Raw genomic sequence first — 18,770 nt, forward strand, 5'->3', positions numbered from 1 at the left:
TGCTGGAAGGAACCCAGACTCTATATGGAGTTCAAAGACAGCAGAATAACACAGATGCTTGCCTCTTTTTTTCTTTTATTTCTTTTTTTATATATATATTTTTTTAATTGTATTTTGGTTGAGGATCAAATTATCTGGTCCAAGAGGATGGATTCTTTTAAAATATAGGTTCTGCCCAGTTTTGTTATTAAAATGTCACAATCAGGAGTATAAATGTGTTCTTGTATATTATGTTTGCATCACTAATTATCAAAAGAAATTCACAAGACTGCATCACTTGCTTTAGAAGATCGACTAGTACACACAGGAGGGTTTAACCTTATTAAAAACTGGCATAAATCTAGAGCTGATTCCACAAAACAGATGAAATTAATCCAACTATACTTAAATATACCTGATAACAGAATCTGTTTCAGATATATCAGAAAATACATAATTGATTAATTTAACACTTAGAGGTGGGCCTTAGTTGCTAAATATGAATACAAGATTGTAAGTATCACTAAGCCTTTGCTATTCATTCATAGCAACTCCATTTAGAGGTGTACAGTTAGTTTTTTTTGAAGTCATGAAGATTATGTTTCAGACAACATTCTATTTGCTTCCTTGGTAACAATACAAAATAAAACTACATTCTTATGCCTACAAGTAATACTTAAAAATATATGTTGTTGCTGGAGTATTCCAGGAATCTATTTTTCATAAAAGAATCTGTAATCATCTAAGCACTCTTCTGACTAATAGAATTTTGTTGCATAGCACAAAATACAGGTTCAACTATCTTAACATTAGCTATTTAAATTTTAGGCAACTGGATGTGATTCACCTTTCCTATCTAAAGTTCCTTAAACATCAAGGATGCTTTAAAAATAGTGGAAAGATAAACTTCTCTGTATCTGGTTATTTAGCCTAGGAATAGAGTTGTGTTCCTCTAGAATGTCTTTCTGGACCATCTGCTAGACTTCCAGAAAGGTCTAGTTGTGACTGAAGGTTATAGGATGGAGATTACTAAGGAAAGGAAGGACCCCTAGAATTTCTCTAGCAATGAGACGATGAAGAAATTAAGCTTTGTATCTTATCCTTTAGTCCAGTATTTCATCTAAAACCTACCTTACCATAAGGCTTAAAAAGACAGGGTGAATCATACACTAATAGAATTAAGCTGCACTTTAGTCTACATCAACAGACAAAAAAGACTTTTTAAAAATCTTTTTTTTTATTGTTAGAAGATACAGGACAGATACATGAGATATAGCTCCTGTGGTACATTAATTATTCACACTTCCAGCTGATGAGTTATGAACCAGAGTAATGAACGCAGGAAATAGTAATTCTGTGTTCTGGCAAAGTAAGCACAGTAAAATCTGCCATAAACTAATACACATTTGCAGCTGTATATGTTAGGATCCTGTTTTACAGAATGGAAATGGTTTCCTTATAGCTCCTACTTTTTTTTTTTTTTAATGCAGATTACATTTTAATTGGAAGCAATGATATGAGCAGAAAGCTAGATTTGACACGGATATAAATCCTGAATCCAACACTGCACAACTAAATACACTGTTGTTAAAGTGAAAATATTGATATGAAACTGAATTTTTTTTTGTAACTGTCTCCAAAATAAACAGTTTCATGCTGGATGCTAAGCCAATGTTATGAAAAGGTCTGCAGTAGCTAATCAAAAAGAGCAGAATGCTTTGAATGATTTACAAGCTCATGTGTGTAAGTTAGTGATAACGAACACATAAATATTTCACTGACAGAGTGAATAATATAGAATCACTTGATGTTCCAAGAATGCAGATTTTCTGTCCTTAAAGGATTAACTACAGTATAGTATAGAAGTATTCTTATTATGATCAATATTTTCTAGAGTTCCAAAACAAATAACCTAGTAGATGCATTTTCTTTCTAATAAAAGTGATAGTTACCTGTATGTCAAACTAACCACCCATCCTTCATTAGTTTGTGTTGGGATTCCGTTTACAACTCTCAAATGCTTTGTTGAGGCGCAAGGAATGACAGTATCTGAAAGCAGGTCCAGAGATCACATTTTACTAAAAACAGCGGTAGGAAACCTGTACAGTTACACATAAGGACCACAAGAAGGTCAATATTTATTACTGATTAACTTCCCCATGCTAATGACATATATTTCTAGAGTACTTCATGAAGCTAACCCAGTCTATATAAATATTCGTGAGCAATATAAAATGCATATATTTAAACAGGTTTATTATGGAGATTTACACAGCAAACACCAAAAATCATTACCGTATCTCACCATTGGTGAGACAAGAGAGTGAAAACATATAAAGGAATATAATTCTAAATTTTCCTCTTGTAAAAGCAATTCTTCCCAAGCTGTACATTCTTTTGTACCTTTAACTGATCTTTCTCTTGTTTCCCATTGGAGAGAAATAGCTAGTCTTAAAGGATATGATATATGCACTGCACTTTATATCCACCAATTTACTTACCATCCAGGTTGGTTGTAGTAGGAGTTGTATCACCTTCACCTAGACAAATAGACAAGATATCCATAATGCAAAATTAAAACACACATAAAAATTGAATAGAGTAAAAATAAACAGCAAATAGCAACGTATTAATAATTGACAAAGTTTTAAACTTCACTGATTTCTTTAATACTCTGAAAAAGCATAATTCGGTAAGGACTAACAATAAGGCAGAATTCCATTTAAATAGTATAAGATAAAAGTTAAGCATTTTGTAACAGGAATTTAAAGTATTTTTGTTCTTGGCTGAATTCTGAATCAGGCAATCTACCATGTTGAATTTACATATTTCATTTGAACAAGCAAACACTGAAAAACAAAGTAATGACTCTTCTATGAACCTTTAGGAACTATAAAAGTAATATAATTAAATCCAAATAAAATTTAATTTACATTTCCCATTTCCTTACAAAACTTTGAAATGTCAAAAGTATATTTATGTTGCTATCAGCAAAACCTTATCCTTATTAAAATATGTTTCCCCAAATCTAGTTTGGTTCTTCTATCTATTCCAAATCAAAATATCATTACAACGAGGTTGTTTAAACTTGGTTAAAAATTTTGCCTTCATGGAAGTCTGCAGAGCGACCCAGCATTATGAGCTGGAGGTACATGTGCTGCTGCTGAAAATTTCAACAGGCAAAATTTAAATCATCTCACCCAACTAGATTTCCATAATTAAGTAAATATCCCTGCATATAAAGCAATACATTTATATACATAGTTAAATTTCCATATGTATGTATACGTGTGTACCAAGTAATTACACTTTAGAAATGCTAGGATTTTGTCTGTACTGGTTAAGCTGGTTATCAGCACCTGAATGAGCTAGTAGTAATTTAACACTAGTCCACAAAAGTTACAGTTGGAAGACAGACATGTTCCAGCTCTGGAGTTTGATCTCAGAAATGGTACCACTCACCATTGCCTTACAACCTGCAAATATTTGCTGTGAATATTTCCTTATGAATTCATAGATCTAGATAATGGACTCAGAGTGAGAGAATATTTGTATTTCTTCAGCTGTTGTTCTTCATGTGCATTGACTCACATAACCTTTTGCACGTTTTTTTCACTCTTCATACAGAAGCCAAAACATCACCTGAGACTTCAAATATCACCTCTTAAGGATACTGCTTTAGTTCAGACTATGAGGAAATGCAGCAGATTGCTGCTAGGAATGAATATAACAGTATGCTTAACCTCTAGAGAGCACAGAAAACCACTCAAAGCCTGATTTACCATTTAAATATCCTCTCAGGATATACAGCATAGTGATTTAGAAATAAGAGTTTAAGAGAAAAATCCTGAACCTAAACATGAATTACACATTTTTCTGTATAAATCTTGTTCCACTTAACTTCAGTTTATTATTGAATTCTCTATGACTTTTAACTCAGTTTGTTTAAGCTATTTAGATTTTAACATGCAGCTTTTGAAGAGTGAAGTTCCTAATTCTTGCCAGCAGTTAAGTCGTCCCCATAAAAATCCAAAAAGAGAATCTATGTAGCATATATACACATCAGCATACATACGGCGAGTTATCTTAACTTTACAAATACAGAATACACAATGAGACTATGAAACTTGTAGCACAGAAGATAACTGTCCCTGGGTTTCTCAAGGCCACAGTCAGCATTCTGACCACTAGAAAATTCTTTGTCTCCATCCAGCCCTTGTTTAATAGCTAGATCTGTTGGAAAATGTTTGACCATCTTTAATAGCCCTTTTATGCCTCTGCTGCATAAATAAGCCTTGAATTCTCTAAGCTGATCAAGCAAAAGAACCCCATATTCATATATTGCATAAGCAGCTTCTGTCTATCCATTTTCAGTCATGCAGAATTGATTCTTGATTGAATTACACAATTTCTGCTGCCACAAGCAACAACAGAAAGGTATCCTATGCATGTGGCACCGCGGCTTCACTGGAACTGCACAGTTGACAATGCCTGAGGCATACCAAGTACTCACATCGAGAAATAGGGCAGTAATCCCAAGGAAAAAGCGGATCATCTGTGTAACACCAGGGACCATGAAAATCATCATCTGGATTGCGGCAATAGTTTTTCTTCAGTTTACTAACATCTGGTTCTCTGAATATTTGTATATGCCTAGGGGGGAAAAAAAATTCAAAGTGCTGAAAAGCTTTATACTATAGCCCAAATTTTCAAAGGTTAAATGTTGCTTTGCTCCACATTGTAATATTAGCTAATTGAGAAGCCTACAGGTCAGGGTTTAGAGCTGGTTAAAATCAAAGGGAAGATGAGACCCAAATATTTGCTGGATCTAGGTCCAAGTTTCCTCTGGTTGATATTTTAAGCACTGTGTCCACCGGACAGTTGGGAGGTTTCTAAATCTCCCACTCAAGTTAAAATCCCTGGATACTCTGAGGAGGGATCTTGATACAATACTGATTAGAAGAGTGCCTCTGTTGCTCTCAGTAAATCTGCAGGTCTCTCTGGGGGCAAAGGTAGCTTCTCCCTGCAGATTAGCAGCACAAGGGAGCGTTGTTTCTTCAAAGAAAGCAGAATCTCAGGCAAAGGAATGACAAATAGAAGGAATTTAACAAGACTGAGCAGCAGGCAAGGATGAATGGCTCAGACAAACTGCAGTGATCAGTCACCTAAGCTGCAAACCTACCCAAGGCATTTTGAAAGTGAAAGTTTGGAGTGACAATCTGAAGCAAAGAAAACTGCTTATTTCTGGCTTGTCAAAAAAAAAACAAAAACCAAAACCCAAAAATCATAAACTTTCAGTCTTCCTAAGTTACAGCTGCACTGCTCTGTTCATAATTAACCATGCATACTGCTTCTAGCACACTCATATCCAGGGTTACTGTTGAAGTGAGACAAGCAACTTCCCCAAAAATTTCCCAGGTGGAAAATTCATATGTAGGAGAGAAGAAAGCCTGATCTGTGTTCAAGATTATATGAACCTAATTGCATCAAGCATCCAGTGAGTCCAAGCTGTCTTATTCATAGCTAACTGAAGGCTTATCAGAGTTCTCAGAAGTCATGATCTGAAACCTCTGCCTCCCTTACTTGGACAGGACACCAGAAGATGTATGTTGTCTCTGATCCTCTGTAGGGAAAACTACATATAGTCTATCTAGTTATTCCAGATGTCGTCACTGAAGTCTGCATTTCGTAATACAGCTTTGCCAAATGGAAGCTTTCACCTGACTGACCATCAAGTCGGACGCAGGAATCAGGGACAGCCAGGTTCCAGAGGACAATGGCTAATATGAATGTGATGATTAGGAGCACTAACTAAAGCACGAGTACCAAAAGTAATATAGACATAATCACCTTGACTTCAGAAACTAAAGTAAAATGAAGGGAAAACTGTTTTCATCAGGAGATCTTGTCACTCCTGAGATTTATTAATCTACAGTTCTGAACCAGCAGAGACTACACTGAGGATCCTGGCATAATTAAAAAAGCCTTGGAAACTCATAACTTCTTTTATACTTACTGCTGGTTCATATTTACTTTAACAAATAAAGTAACTTGCCATTTCCACTACTTGAATATGAAACCAAAATAATGATAAACAACAGAAATTGCAGACAGCTTTAAAAGGCAGTTAATGTCAGTGTCATTAGATCATAGATTCAAGATTCAGATTCAGGCTGCAAGGAACCGTAGGTGGTTTCAAGTCCAATCCCCTGTTTGAAGCAGCATGAGTTATGAGATCAGATTGATGAGATAACCATTACTTGCTTTATTCCTGTTATCCTGTCATAGAACAAAACTTTCAAGGACAAAGATGGAGTAAACCAGTCCAGTAAACTAAACACGAAGAAACATCCCAAAGCCTGCAATTAGTGGTTAGCCTGAACAAAGACACATTGCATAATATATTTAAACACCGAGACAAAAAAAAAAAAAAAAAAGAAGAAAAGGAAAAAAAAAATACTAAAGCTCCAGGGCATAAACAGCTACTTTAGAATCACAGCAGAAGAGAAAGAGATGCCATCTGGAGGCAGTACTTGTTCAGGACTCATTGAACCGTCTCTTTATATTCCATCAATACGTACCTACGTAAGTCTTCAATATTCTTGTCCCATGTGGAGCAAGTTAGCCCAAATCTTGTCTTGGATAGATTCCCCATGTAACTCTTGCCATTGCCACGGTAACAATCTGAATAAGAATGTTGAGACAAAAAGAAGTGTAGGGTGATTGTCCACCACTGAAATAAAACTCTTCCTTTCCATCACTAAGGCAAGAAATTAAAGGCAGGTGTTATATTAAGGAAACACTATATAACATAAATCAGACAACACTATAAATCAAATCAGAAGGAAAGTGGGAGAAAGTTTTCAAATTTAAATACCTAATCTCCTGCTTGAGGCCCTCATTCTCAACACAGTAGCGTTATAAATTTCATCTCATTTAAATAAACTGGGAAAATGTATTTCAGAAATAGTTCAGAGGTAATTTAGAAGTATCATACAGAATATTCTAAAAGTTATCAGGAGCTGATTTATACAAAACAAAGCAAAAATTCCCTCTTAATCCACCGTCCTCAAAAAAAGGCACTCTTAGCCTTCTTAAAACAACTTACCTTCGCATAGATTCTGAATACTGACAGCAGCATATAATTGTAGATTTAAGTTCTCCTTTGGCAAAATCAGAAAATCAACATGACTTTAATGTAATTCAAAAACTTGCCTACTCGCTCCAGCAGAAGTTATGTTTAATTCATAAACCTTTATAGCAAGCCTTTTTAGGACTTTTCAAGAGGATTGTTTAAAATCATCACTACTATAAAGACGTTTTGTATAAAACATTTTGTTTCATATTCATTGATATTTTTACTTTTTGATAATTGATACTCTACAAAAAACATGGAATGGAAGTTGAAGTTTAGGTTTTTTTCTGACAGAACTTTTGCAACAGCTTTTTCAAATTTTAAATGAAAAAAAATGCTGAAATTTCAAGGTGGAGATCTACATGCAGCCTGATGTAGGGTTGTAGGTCTGAAGTCAGCCTCAGTTTATGCCATGACTGAAAACTTAAAATAAAAATCATGTTTGGTGACCTTATGTGCGATTATAGAAACATTGTGAGCCAAGGAAATCATCTCAGCTCTGGGAAAAAGCTTTTCAAACTACGAATGACAGTAGAGCAGATCTCCATCTAATATTAAAAGGCACATAGATTCACCTTCTCTAAAAATCAGATCCAACAGCAAATCTTTGCCACAGCTTTCCCTGCTGGAATCAAAATGTGAACTGAGAAATGAATCTCATTTACACCATGATGAATCCCAAGTATGCAAATAAAGCCAAAAGAGAACTACACAGGTGTAATAAGATGTACTGAGATCAACACTCTCCAGTCTTCAAGCCTGCCTATCTGCCATTTGGAACATTACTGCATTCACTTAAAATCAAGGTATCGTTCCATTACCTTGTTCGTTTGATACATCACACTTAGGAATCTGGGAGCAATAACCAATACGGATGTTTGGGTCAGTGGTAAAACACCAGGGTGATTCAGATCCATCTGGATTTCGGCAGTAGTTCTCCCTCAAATCCCTGTGAAAATAAATATGTTAGCTCATAGGAGGGATAACCTAAAACCTCTGATGTGTTCTATTGTTATTATGAATCAGCAATAATACAGGCTCCTTAAGATCTGTGTGTTACTGCTCAGTGTCAAGTACAAGAAGATAAGGAGCCAATAAGAACACAGTGTCTGGAAAAATATAGTAATAGTAATAAGAATAGGGTTATGAGAATTCATTTTCAATGAACCTATGTTTGGACTGGAGATAAGATTTCATTTGAAGATTAACAATAGTTTCAATATAGCTTATTTATATTCAGAATTCTCCATCAAAATTTGCATGTAAGTTGACACTGAATACACCTGCAATCCATTATAAGTGCTTTTAAATATAAATATTACCAAAGTACTTAAAATTCCCTGTATTTTGAATGGTTCTGTTGAGTTTTGAGAAACAGAATTCTATAGGCTGTCAGTGATTCATTTAAGAAACTCTGTCTTGGTATATAAAAGAATGTATGTGGAAATTCTATACAGCTGTTACCTTTAAAGTAAAAGTCAGTCACAAGGGAACACCTTTAAATGTCTCTCACAGCTTGCATGAAATAGTCAAATCTCTTAAATGTAGGTTTTATTTTCCCATCTCCTGACAGCTGTTGCCATGTTCTATGCATCTTCATATTTCTCTGTATTTTTCCATCTGCAGCACTTACTGATAGTAGACTATGGAAAGAATGGGCCTAATACTAAAATTTTTACTCATGTGAGGACAGCCATACCAGTGGTTCTGTTGATTTTAAACAAGTTATTGGTCTGAATAGCCACCATGCTATAGCTCAAGCATTGTTGAATAAACAATCTTAATATCGTTAGCCCCTCTGTGCTGCTAGGAACAATGTTAAACCTCAACAAGAGCCTGATTCTCCTGCAGCATTACACAGGTACAGCCCCAGTTGGTTTTAGTGGTGCTTTGTCTGAGAAAAGCCTGTCAGATCAGGCTCAAGACCTTAACTGCCCGGTAAATTCAAGGCTGTCCTGAGACTGAGAAACTCAGGATGAGTACTACTAAATTCCAGTATGAGCCAAGGCTAATATTTAGCCATCACTAAAGAGACTTTTAACAAACTGGGCTTTGGGTCCATGCTAATCAGTCATTTTCCTCTGTGCTCAGAGGAAAAAGGACTGAAAGAGCACGGTTAAAGTAACTGCCTAAAATAAACAGATTATTCACATCCTGGTGTTCATGAACAGTACAGGAAGGCTAGATTACCAACGGTTCTTCAGGTAAAAGCAATCTTATTAATTCAAGCACATTTAGTAATGAGACAGAAAAAAAATTAAAATGATGGCAAATAAAAGAAGTGTTTTCAAATATAAGTGCCAAGTATTTCCAAGGAAATTACTGTTAGGTGATATTTGGGACATATTAAGTTACTCAGAAATAAAACTGCTAACAAATACTTGCCTCCATGAAAGAAAAACAACAGTAACTTACTGGGATTCAGATCCTAGTCTGGAAAACATCCATACACTTCACAATCAATTGAACTGGTGAACACAGCCTTGAAGAAAAGTTTCACTAAAAAAACCCTCCCGTTTCACACAAGTTCATCTAGAACTAATATTTTGAGATCCCATGTTGAAACGCTTTTCAGCATCATCAAGCAGAGTGAATGCATCAGGTCAAAGAGCTGGGACAGGGATCCTATGACCTGCTTTGATGACATGAATTTCTAAACATTTGAAAACTAAGCTCTTTTCCCACTGCAGTAATACCCTCATGTCTCTACTCACTTGCACTTGAAGTTCTCAGGAGTGATGTTGTGCTGGTGAGGAAACTGTGAGTCCCACCTCTGGCACAGGATTCCGCTCCATATGGTGTTGACCGTACCACGGTAACCCTCACCCTGTCCCTGAACACATGTCAGTGTCTCAGCTGCCGCTTCAGTTCTGTTCACAATGCTCTCATCTGCAAATCCACAGAAGTGCTGTTACATTTTCTCAAAGCTGAACCTGGCTCAGAATGTAAGGTTCGAAGTCTACATTGTGGTTCCAACCATGGTAATTGGACTTCTTTGGAGAAATTGCCAATCTGATGTCTTTTACAGAATATTCTTTTCTTCAGATTTACAACATCGATGAAATGAAAATAGGTATTGGAGTTTATACTTATTTATCCGCTAGCAGGCAAAGAATCTCAACACTTAAGAGCTTTTGTTTAGTGAGACACCTGGCCTATGCTATATCATTGAAGGTCAGGAGATATTCTTGGTTACTCTTTCCAGTTCAACAAATATTTTATCATCTGCTTAGCTTTACAAAATTGAGTGACCACCCATGTGCACGTTGTTAAACACTGTAATGCATGTTTGCAGGATTAAAACCCAACTGATTTTCTCCAAAGAATTCCCAGAATATCAAGTCACGGGAAAAAAGATGCAGATTATAAAAAAAAAAAAAAAAAGAAAAAGATAAATCCTCCTATAAAGTAATGCTCTAAATGCTCCTTGAAGTTTCTCTTTTATGCCTCATATATTTAGAGGCAGAAAAAAAAATAAACCCCAGCTTTTGGATATCAAAGATCAGTATTGTCTACAGAGAGACAAATGTTTTAATGACTAACAAATTCATCAGAACCAAGATCTTTTACAGATGTTGATATACTCTGCATTCACCCTGGTGTGGGCTGTCTTGAACTGAATTCAGAAAAACAGTGGTTTTTGAAGTGACTCATTCACATAACTCGAAAGACTCTTTTTATTTCTTATGCAATTTTCATAATTGCAAATTAATGGCACAGATATTGCATCAGAGATATACAAAGTAGTACAAAACTAAATACACTACAGTAAGAGCAACACTACTACAATGTTCCAAAAATCTCCCAACGTAATATTTTTATAAGTAACTGCCCATCTGTTGATAATTGCTGCTGTTCACAAGAATAATTTTATTAATTACCTTAAAAGTATTGGTTGCTAGCTATGAGTATGATAAGAAAGTTTTAAACTTAGCTTTCTTCAAATGGTCCAGTGATTAGAATAATATTTGTGTGTTACTTGTAACATAGTTCATTCCTGGTAACTTCAGCCAGTTCTATGAACTTGTGAAGAATATGGATCTTAAGGAAACCAAATGTCATAGCAGATGGGTTTGGCTGATTTGCTGTCTAATCTTCTATGTTAAAGATCACTTCCCTGTCAGATGATAAAGTTGTGCAGTTGAATTATACATTTTTCCATGCTGGAGAAAATTTCCCCTTTTTTCTTCATGTGGTTGATGTTTTTACATCAGTGTTTTACGGTCAAATTGGTTTCCTGCCTCTCCTTCCCAAGTCACTTTATCTGCAAAGGTTGTCCCATTTCAATGAGACTGTGAGTTTCAAACTCATTCCAAAGTCAAAAGGACATTGCACTGCAAATATCACAAGAAGGCTTCTGCATGCTCACAAACACACCATTTCTGGTTGATTTACCAGGCTGGCAGCTAGTAACTATGTTTTTAACCATTATTATTCACTTTATAAGGAATTGGATGAGGAAAACACAAATTTGTGCATGTAATAGAAGTAGGTAGTGGTAGTTTCAGTCATCACTGATGTATATAAAAACAAATTGAAATTATATTCTAAGATAACTCGTAAGCTAATTAGACTGGACATTGCTGTGCAACATTCAAATATATATTAGTCTTTTAGGATATACAACACTTTTATTAAAAATGAAAGAGACGTTATGTGCAATTGGAAACAAGGAATTTACCTACCATGATAAATTTCAGCATATATATGGCATCTTGACTAATACTTCCTAAATAAATCAGTATGTTACAACTATATAACTGTAGCAAAAAGTCTTAGATAAAAGTAACAACATATAAAAATTCAGCCTAATGAAAGCTATTACAAAGTCCTTATTTAAAAACAAGAATTTACTATTTCAACTGTAAGGAACTGTATAGTACATCTACTCTGTACTCAGTCATACTGGGGAAAAAAGTAATTAGCTTGCTTATTTTTGTGTGTTTTGTGTTTTTTTTTTAAATCGCATGACTGAAATGAATTAATGTATCAATTTAAGCAAGGTCATAGAGTCATTTTTCAGATTGTTCCTCCTTATATATCTACCACACAGCTCATCGCTAAACCTTACACTGTGTGTCTGGACAGTGATCTCTATCTGTAGATCAGATTTTACAACAGCTCCACTTTCCCAAAATTTCTATTTAAAGAATTCAGCAGGTGATTTCCACAAACTAGCACTATGGGAATAGTTTACCTGTTGACATGAATGAACGGTGGCCTGGATGGGCAGCGGAACATGCAAAAGCTTGAAGAGCGGTTCTTGCCTCAACGGGCATAACAGAGGTGATCTACAGACCCTAGTGCCCAGGCTGTCCAAGCCTACACCTTAAACAGTCACCTCCTTTCAGTGTTGATCTTGTTCTTGAGGCTAATTACTCTTGCCCCCCACATAGACAATTGTCTAAAGTTTAATAACTTTGATGATGAACATCAGATGTGCAGAGCACTGGTGAAAGGGTCCTGAGACCACACTCATCACTTGTCTTACAAGGTGGAAACAAGATCAAGCTAAAAATTAGTAAGGTTGAATTCCTACTCTCATACAATCAATTTCTTTATAAATGAAGACCTGCAACTCCAAAGGCTTGTTCTGATGAGAAAAACTTTATGAATAAAGTTAAAAGACAAATTTAAATTCAATAAGCAATCCTTACTATGCAGGCAGGTATTTTCATATTAGAAGTACGCTGGGTTTTTGTTCAGCTTTTAGAGTTCCAAATTGAGATTAAAAATACTGTTAAAGGAAGATCACAGAAAATATCTTCTTACGGAAGACTACTATTTATGACTTCTTAATTAAATTTTAGTTCTTATTCCTCTATGAAACTTCATTATGAATAGAATGATTTACTAATTATCTAGCAGCATTTTGCTACTTCTGAATTTTGTTGTAGTTTTGTGTGTGTGTGTGTGTGTGTGTGTGTGTGTGTGTTCTGGTCAAGTCAAATTAACTACGTACTCAGATAGGTACTTCAGGTTTTCCTCTTAGCAGAATTTTCACCATCATATCTTCACTCTGAAGTACCCAACCAAAGGGCAATAATACAAAGTTTTCTTTTTTCCATAACAACATCCCTATATTGATATTTCAAAAGACATAATTTTATTAACAACGGTCAGCTCATGCATTCATAGATGCTTAAGTAAAGAGATGACACATCATCCAGAGCTTCATTTGTAAAGCCACAGATAGCCTTCTCAGTTCTGGTTCTCACAGTAATGCCAGCATGAGGGAATCAGCAGGGGCCTTGAGTCATTCTACAGCTGAAGTAACCAGTTAGAGTACTATTTCTGTCTTTAATCCTAAAGACCCAGAAAAAAATCCTGCACAAATTTTAGGTCAATGATCAAAATCCTGTTGACTTAAAAGAAAGTAGGGATTTTGCTCAAGTATTAGTGTTCTTTCATAGCAATGCTAGCTATGTACTTTGCAATGTCTTCCCTAGGGTGTCAATCAATAAAACATAAAAATGCCCCAATTTGAAACACAAGATTTTTAAAAGTAGATTTTAAAAGACAAGAGGCGCCTAACCCAGAGAATAAAGCATTCTGAAGATAGCAAAGTCCTCATTAAACTTGGTCCATGCAGTCCTGCAAATGTCAATATAAGACTTAAATGACGGTTATGGAGCGAAGCTGCTCATGCTCAGTTACACTGCCTCCAAGCAAACCTCAAGAAATACAATTTAGAGTTCTGGCTTATATGTTAGTAGTAGTTTTTTCTTTCCAAGTGTTTCCTTCAGCGTGTTATCTCACTGTTTATGAAGCATGATAAAAAAAAAAAAAACAAAACAAACATTGATTTCTAGTGTTTTGGGATTGTTTAGTAGAAGTATGGGAGAAACAGAAGAAATAAATTAGATACAAGCTCAAGAATCACAGTACTGAAGAACTCATTATCACCTAAAACCACCACACCTGTAGTCCATTTGTCCTTGAGCACAGAGAGATCTTTCTGGGTTCTTCTAGTGTCTATAACTAGGCTTCAAATTCAAACAATTTTTAGTATAAATAGATTTAAAAAATAAAAATAAAACAGATGCAAATTTTCACTATTATGGTTTTTCTGCAGGTTCAGAGCTTTTAAATCTAAGTTTCAAATCTACCATAAAAATTGTGAAAATGATCCAAGAAGGATCCTTTTTGAGACAATATAGATCAGGCTGTTGCCTACACAGAAAATGTTGGACTGATGCTATGCCGCTCTGTGAAAGGAGGTGAAAGATAATACTTTATCAGCTACTAAACACCAGCCTCTTTTCACTGCCTTCTTTCTATAAGTATCTTTATCTTACATAAATATTAAGCTTAATCAAAGTGGCACTTCTATTTGCTTATATACTGTGATTCAAAAAATAACTCTAATCACATCTTTACACTGAAATGGGCAGTTGAAATTTCTGTTTTTAAAATATGAGCAATTTAATATTGGCCACTCTTTGCCTTCTCAGAAGTTGCAGGTACACTGCAACATTTTTAAACACCTATAGTCTCAGTTTTACTGTTTCATCAATTGATCTTTCTCATCAAACTTACTGAATTCTCTCAGGGCTTTTCATTTCCAGTCACCCGCTTCTATTGCCTATGAATACTGACAGTAAGGGCTAAATCTACGGTAAAATCAATCAGGTTGTTTGGAAATCAAGTAGGCAACAACCACTGGGGCCTCAGCACCTATCTGCCCTATCACTCATCCAAAGAAGTGCAGCTATCATTTTTCTTTTTTTAAAAAGTAGTATTAGTTTCCCACTCTTGTCTTCCCTGTAGTCCATGTCCTCATTCAGGTCAAAGTAACAGTAATTTACTATTTTCATATTTGCTGTCACTGCTTCCATTTCTTCATTTTATCCTCCACTTCTTTATTGCTGTTGTAGCTGTCCTTTTATCCTCTCTTCTAACTAAAAATTGTCTCAAGCCAAAACCACAGACACATATGTGAGCAACTTCAAACCAGTCCTGGGGTCCCTGAAGTCTTAATCCAGATCCAATTTTTTCAGCTTGAGCCATCTCTAATCCCTAATTGCTCCTGTCATCTCTTTCTCACAGCCCTGGATGTAAGCCATGATGTTTTATGCTGCCTTCTGTGCCTGGAAATAAAGTTACAATGCCCTCCTGTCTCTTCAGTCTTAAAAACATATTTATTTTCTGAATGCTTCCTTCCACTGACTTTTTTAACAAAAATTTTGTATATGAGCTGTTGTCAGCGTTTTGGCTATGGAGCATACTAGCATTCATGACATGTAGCAAAAGCCGCAAGCAGCATGCTGCCTTGTGGTCACTCCCCCGAAGAGACGACACCTACGTTTTTGTGTATGGTCCAAGGACTTGGATTTGCAAAGCATTTTTTCTAATTAGTGTTTCTTGTAAAATATATAAACAGTCCTCGACATAAGAATTAAAAACCTGTGTGAGAATCCAAACCACAAAGCTATAAAGAAGTATAACTAACCGTGTTCTCTTTTTAGTGTACTGAGATTGGACACAGTCGCAGCTTCAGAAAATAGAACATCCACTGAAATCCAGAACAGCCTAGTGTTTGGGGCTCCCTGCTAGGAAGTCAAAAAACAGTATTTCTACATATCTCAAGAAAGACAGAAAACTGGAAACAGAGCTCTGATATGTTGTGTTTGTATTCTCATCACTGAGCTAGTGATATAACAGTAAGATCAGTGATAAATTCCCTCTCTGGGATAGGAAGGAAAGCACTGAGAAGTATCTCATCTTATGTAGAGGACAGTGTCATGTGTCTGCTCCAAACACCCTTTGAAAATATCTGCCGGATTAAACATTTTCAAAATCACTACTTTTGTAGTAGTTCTGGATATTCTAGCTAATCCTATTAACTTCTGCCTGGAAATAAGACAAGAGACTTTAGTCACAACATTTAAATCATTACATTGTGAGTTTGTTTTGAACCTCTTTCTGGCTATGACGTTATGTTCAGGACTTTAAACATGACTTGGTTACACAGAGGTGACATTACAGTAGTTTGCAAGAGGTGTGCCACTCAACTATTTTATAAAGCTTAGGCTGGACTGAAGATACTGAAAACTGAATGGATTGTAAGCTTACGTGACCAACAAAGCCAGATGTGAATCCTCAAAACACTGACACATCAGCTCAGGAAATGCCAAAGGATAAAGGTTTATACAAGCTGCATTTGTGAAACAGTCAGTTTTAACTTAGGAATTTTTTCTTCCCATAATAAAAACACTTCTGCGGGGGAAAAGAATAGATTTAGCATGCTACCTATGATTCATATATTACCTAATATTTAGAGAAATGTAGGAAGCACAGTTTAGTTAAAAAAAAATTAAACCAAAACAACAACAAGACAAGAAAAAACACAATGCAAACCCCCAAAACAACAACAATCTCCAACTTAATTAATTAACTAAAACTTTGATAGAAGATTCAGTTATGGAAGTAAGCAAGACTGTGTTCACAATAGCGAAAGATTGAATTTTCCACATTATCAAAGATTATTAAAAACTATACATGCAATTACAGGAAAAGTACTGTAGTTCACAGGCAAGACTTTCAAAATTGTTGTCACTTAATGAGTGCTTGACACAAAAGAAGCGGTAATCCAGTTAATATTCTTCTTTTTCTGGAGAACCTGACTACATACATTGCCCAAAGTAGCACATTAACTTCCTTCTTTTTACAAATAACTTTGCTATTTTTAACTATCTGGGTTTTAGATATTGGATTTACAATGACATATGATAATGCAGAATAAAATTAATCATTCTTCATCAAGAAGTACATTAAGAGCATTCTTACTCAACCTCTGGATTTCAAACTATTGACTAATTGAAAAGAAATGACTGACACCCCAAGACATTACAACGGCCTAAGCCAAGAACAAGCAAGGAGAGAAAATTCTGAACTATTGGTGGTGGAAGCAGAAAATACAGAATAATATGTTTTCCTAAGAATTCCAAGTGAAGATGGAGAATCTGATGCTTCTCCGTTTAGGCAGTAACTTCTCACACATAAAGGTTCATGCCAGACCCGTTCCCTCTTCTCTCCCACCATCCCAGTATGTACATATAAATGCTAACATAATAGGAAAAAGTACAAGATTACATCATGGAAACATTTTGTAAGATCCACCAAGTTATTTTATCTAGATTTCAGAAACTCCAATAATGGTTTATTTTGATTTATATAACAACAACAACAATGAAATACAGAGAACCCTGAAGATTCAAGTGATTAATAATCACTCCTTTTGTGTTTATTATTATTATTATTCTTTTTTTTACTTCTGTTTTGGAATTATGTAAATCTACTTCCAGGTGAACTTTATTTTTCCTTTTAAAGTAATATATTCTCTTAATCAGTGCTCCTCCCAAGAGAGCTGAATGAAAACTAAAATGACATAAACCTACTGAAGTGACACTTAGAGCTAGAGGAAAATAGTGTCTGGTTTTGAGGACTTACTTTTAACACTTAATTTTTGTCAAATTTGAAGCAGAACAACAAAGAAAATTTGTTTGGAAAAGATTTCCAAACCTGCAGATCTAAGAAAAACTGACTTTTTCATGAGCTAATGTGACACTGTGAGCTTCACTGGGCAGTTTTTCTCTTTGCCCGTATTTCTTGGAAAGTAGAAAAATACTGTTTCCCCTTTTCTGCCTGTATTCCTGGGGGCTCTGCCCCAGGGCTGGGGTGCACGAAGCTGACAAGCTTCCACAGTATTCAGTCAAAGCCATGTCTTGTTTTCAGAAATTGCCTTTACTCCCAAGGCGTGGTAAACATTTTGAGTAAGGAGAATAAAGAAAACTGCTTAGGTATTATGAAAACACCTTTGATGTCATGCTTGTACATTGATTATTTCACAGGTTGTCAGTTCATTAAGGCAAAACATTGCAGGCCAAATCTGGCAATGAGAAGCATAGGTGATAAGTGAGGAGACTATCAGCTGCAGATCTCACAAGCTGTGAATCTTCCTCGAAAACCAGGTTTTAAAAGTCAGAGAAGTGCAATGAATGAACTAACTGTGGTCATATATTGCTTGAACTATATATGTCCAGATTTTGGAAAGGAAAAGGAAGTAGTAAATTTTGCTTGAACTCACCACACGTTTTAATTGCACAGAACTCCCAGGGGGTGTTAGGGTCAAGAGTGTAGCACCACGGTCTCAGCTTGCCATCAGGATTGCGGCAGTAATTATCATCAAAGCCCTTGTCAGGATATCTGCAAACCACAATGAGAAACGTGTCAGGGAAGTCCTTCCTGGAAACACTGCACAGGCTTGTGAAAGGTGTTTAAAGGACAGTCTTCAGAAGAGGCAAATAAGAACCAGTTCCCATTAACCTTGGGTTTGATCCTGTGAAATGGGTGCATATACTCTTTAACACTCGTAGAAAGTTAATAACCTGAAATCTCTTTCCAAATATTTCAGCAAAATCAGACCTCCACCGAGGGAATTCCCTGCTGTGCTAATGCACAGGATACCGGATGGGGTAACTCTGCTAATTGCTAAACTCTTGCTCTTGTGTCTGTCAACTGATGACCAGACTCTAAAGCCACTTGCTTTTTTGAAACAACCCAATTAACTGTGGATTATATAAACACTGCCTGGTGTACTGGACTCATTAAGAAAACAGGTTCCCCAGTGCAACAGCCTTGGGTTGAAACTGGA

General features: G+C 35.7%; 1 protein-coding gene across 6 annotated transcripts in view; it reads right to left on the bottom strand.

Moving 5' to 3' along the window:
* The window catches only part of HGF (hepatocyte growth factor), a 57,192-nt gene that overhangs the window by 10,403 nt on the left and 28,019 nt on the right, over positions 1–18,770 (bottom strand). For all 6 annotated transcript variants that reach the window (XM_054056150.1, XM_009568579.2, XM_054056152.1 and 3 more), the window contains 7 exons: positions 18,204–18,322; positions 9,829–10,003; positions 7,936–8,063; positions 6,561–6,663; positions 4,493–4,632; positions 2,481–2,519; positions 1,932–2,028 (listed from right to left, as the gene is read on the bottom strand). In XM_054056150.1, coding sequence (XP_053912125.1) covers positions 1,932–2,028; positions 2,481–2,519; positions 4,493–4,632; positions 6,561–6,663; positions 7,936–8,063; positions 9,829–10,003; positions 18,204–18,322 — 801 coding nt within the window. The remainder of the gene's footprint in view (positions 1–1,931; positions 2,029–2,480; positions 2,520–4,492; positions 4,633–6,560; positions 6,664–7,935; positions 8,064–9,828; positions 10,004–18,203; positions 18,323–18,770) is intronic.

This window comes from Cuculus canorus, chromosome 1 (assembly GCF_017976375.1).
Source record: "Cuculus canorus isolate bCucCan1 chromosome 1, bCucCan1.pri, whole genome shotgun sequence".
Lineage (NCBI taxonomy): Eukaryota > Metazoa > Chordata > Aves > Cuculiformes > Cuculidae > Cuculus > Cuculus canorus.